Source organism: Osmia bicornis, unplaced genomic scaffold (genome assembly GCF_907164935.1).
Source record: "Osmia bicornis bicornis unplaced genomic scaffold, iOsmBic2.1, whole genome shotgun sequence".
NCBI lineage: Eukaryota > Metazoa > Arthropoda > Insecta > Hymenoptera > Megachilidae > Osmia > Osmia bicornis.
In genome coordinates this window covers 4762482-4766314 of record NW_025791458.1, presented here as the reverse complement: position 1 = coordinate 4766314, position 3833 = coordinate 4762482, and the positions used below count along the sequence as shown (strand labels likewise).

General features: G+C 33.6%; 1 protein-coding gene across 1 annotated transcript; it reads left to right on the top strand.

Annotated features, from left to right (window-relative positions):
* The first annotated feature begins 1412 nt into the window (after positions 1-1412).
* On the top strand, positions 1413-3094 carry LOC123989224 (forkhead box protein P2-like). Its single transcript, XM_046289927.1, has 4 exons — positions 1413-1425; positions 2397-2459; positions 2609-2839; positions 3015-3094. Exons 2-4 carry the CDS (start codon positions 2438-2440, stop codon positions 3092-3094), a joined length of 333 nt encoding a protein of 110 aa, XP_046145883.1. The 5' UTR covers positions 1413-1425; positions 2397-2437.
* The last annotated feature ends 739 nt before the right edge of the window (positions 3095-3833 follow it).

Here is a 3833-nt window from a genome sequence, read left to right as displayed (position 1 = left end):
ATTTTCGTTTTACAGACAATCGTGAACGGCGATCGTCGATAGTTTCTTCACGCCGTGCCTTTGCGTTCCTTTCACGTTCTTTAGAAAGACGTAATTGCGTGACTTCGTTAGATTCATTCGCACGATACTTCCTCATACGGGATGCATTTTTTGTAGGTCTACCCATTGCTCCAAGCAGACGCGGTTGGTTTATTATTTTACAAACAATTATTGGTCGCTCCAAGCAGACACGGTTGTTTTATTTTTATAAACAATTATTGGTCGCTCCACGCAGATGCGGTTGTTTTGTTTTTACAAACAATTATTGGTCGCTCCAAGCAGACACGGTTGTTTTGTTTTTATAAACAATTATTGGTCGCTCCACGCAGACGCGGTTGTTTTGTTTTTACAAACAATTATTGGTCGCTCTACGCAGACGCGGTTGTTTTACTTTTTAAAAACAATTGTTGGTCGCTCTACGCAGACGCGGTTGTTTTACTTTTTAAAAACAATTATTGGTCGCTCTACGCAGACGCGTTTGGTTTGTTCTTACAAACAATTTTTGGTCGCTCCAAGCAGACGCGGTTGATTTTGGATTATATAAAAAATATAATAAAATAATAGAAGTAGAAACGACTCCCTTTGCAGCACTTTTGAAAATATTCAATTAATTATTACCGTAGGTATCAATCAATTGAACACCTAACGTTGCTAGGTTTTGGTTTCAACTGACTACGCGATATGTCTATGGGCTGTACCTATGTATGTTTATATTGTGAGGTCGATCGCAATAATGGGCTAACTTATAGTAGATTTCCGTTACATTGTGCGATAAGTTGAAAATAGCTCAATGCGATATACGTACAAAGCTCACGGCAATGTTAAATGGATCTAATATAACATAAATTCACAAATACTTGCAATTTTATTAAAATTTGCATTACTTAATATTCAATTACATTTCCACGCGTCTTTTTATGCATCTTGGTACTGATTCGTATATTCATATCGTTATGATTTTATATATCTCACGTTCTACTATTTGCTTCGCGAAGCTAATTTTTTTGTTTACAGGCTTTTTTTTTTCAAGTACTTTATACTTTACAATATTGCCAACAATTCTTCATGGGGTTCAAATGAAGATTGTTTAATGCCCAGTGTACAATTTTATAATTACTACATTATTCTTCGAACCGAATACTATTCAATATTAAGAGGGTATGAATATTTCTATCATTGACTATACGCCGTTTAGTTTTTGCGCATTTCTGGCGAATAGAATATTTACGAATATTTACGTTCAATATAAACTACTACGCACATACCGAAAGGAATGTAAACATAGAGAATAATATGTGCGATCCTGGAATGTGCCCCACCAATTCTCTTCCTTTGGAAGTCAGAGATTCCTGCTCAGTTTCATACGAACAGCGATTCGATCAAGTGGTAAGTACGATACGTGCAATATTTCATTTCCGTCTACGTTGTATCTAATTATGTATATTAATATTTCTTAATGGCTGGTGGTACGGTTCATTTAGTTGCTGTATTATTATAGTCACTTTGAACAAAAAATACCTAGTTTTATTACATCAAAGAATAACTTATTATTTTCATTATTTAACTTTAGATTTTGAATTGTTAACAAATATTTATTACAAATATTATAATGAATAAAAAAGTAATACAAATATGTTAACAAATATGAATAGATATTTCCTTTCTTTTATTATCATTATCAATAATATTCAATATTGCTTTTTTTATCGGTTGAATGTGCCCTGAATACGAATGTAGGAAACATTTATTGCTATTAGAACCGTTGTTCGGGTGTTAAACAATGTACGAAATTAAATGGGGGAACAAACGAATAATTTTATTAATTTATACTGGTCGACGGTGAACTTGGTATGAAATCGCACATTCATATAATTATAATTTCTTCTACAACTTCATTTTAAAACTAATTAGAATTTCTTCTACTTCTTTAATTTAAAAAAAAATATTATTTGAGTACTGATACATTTCGAATGTCATTTTCATCGCTTTTGTCGATGTTTAAACATACGTAGTTGATTGTATTTTATTACATATTTCGCAATTCAAACAATCAAAAATTTTCGTCACTAATGAAAAATAGTTTCCGTGTTCGTATTCAGTGAATATAATAATAAAACTATACAAGAAGTACATATTGAGTGTTAGTTATCCTGATACACTTTAAAAAGTATAGATGTGTTTCGATATACACGGTCTTGTCGCCGTTCCTGTGACTTTCGTTCTATACAATATAAACACTATGTCACTGCAATCGATAACATTCCACCGCTAGTCATTAATTAATATTAATGTAACTGTTATTACTTATACCTTTTTTTTATTATTGCAAATATCACATCTATATATTTCTGTTTCAGAATAACCCCGAAAGAATAAAAACATTAAAAACAATTAAAAGATGGCCGAATCAGAGAACAATTGTAAGTATTATTTCAACTATAATAAAGGCAAATAAAGAGTACAAGAAATAAAAATTAAAAGAAGCTGTGCAAAATGTACATAGTGCATAATTCAGAAACATGCCTGCAGTATATATATATATATATATTTCTTTTTTTTTCTCTATCAGATCAACAAATAGTCAGAGACATTCAGCTGATGCTGCAGCAGCAGGAAGAAAACCATCTGCGTCAGATGCAGCTGCTGCAGCAGCAGCTACAGCAGCAACAGCAGCAACAGTTGCAGCAACTGAGGGAGGAGCTCCTCCCTCAGCAACGAGAAGGTCCTCGATCGAGTGAGGAGCCCCTCCCTCAGGTGCAAGGGATGGATGCTAAGCAGGAGGAGGCGAAGCCGCCGCGAAGTATGTATTACAGATTCTTTTTTATACTATGAATTATTGCCTCGTACAGAGGAATACAATATTGCCCTTATCAGAACAACTTTGTTGTTCTATGTAAGGGCAAATATTTACAATAATAATATTTCAATTACAAAAAAAATACATATCTACTTATTTCAATTTTTATACATTGCAGAAAGAGGAGTAGCGGCAGGACGATCCCGGCGTATGCGGGGCTACCGGGGAGGTCAAGGAAGGGGGGAGGGAGGGGAATAGGCGGTAGGGGCGGAAGGGGAAGGGGAAGGGGAAGGGGCAATTTCGTAAATTTATGTTTCTATTAAGTAAGAATAAATAATTACTGAGTTAAACTGATTTAAAAACATGCTATTCGTTATTCTGTTTTTTTTATTTTTATCAACTACCAGTACTTGATCTTTACTTAACCATTAAGAACGAAATATAACCTTAAGGCATCCTACAAATATTGCTCGTTTCTCTAATTCCACTAAAAAGTGTGAAATAAAATAATTTTTAACAAAAAAAAAATTCGACTTCGAAATGTACTAAAAAGTATAAAATAATTTCTATTTCATTTATATCTGTATTCCACAGCTATTAATACAATCTACTTAATCGTTAAATAGGTTTCTAAATATATTTCAAAGTTTTCGGAGGCGGCGCAAAATTAAAAATACCCGAACAAACGGTGCTGCCAATAACGATTTGATTGTGGTATTGGTAATTAATAAGTCGTAAGAGAAAAATTATAGGTCCGGCTGAAAACATTTGCAATTGTAACGACTGTATCAGAAATTGGCAGCACTCCTGATGTACATGCAGTATACTGTAGTTCACGAGAGACCATACTTAACTCGCGCCGCTTACCAGGTCTAGAGAGATTTTTAATAACGCGTGTTATTTCCTTCTCCAATTTGCTTCTTATTATACTTTGCGATCATATAAATGGTGGGCAGAAATATATGACGTACGATAACTGAAAACCGGTGATGATATT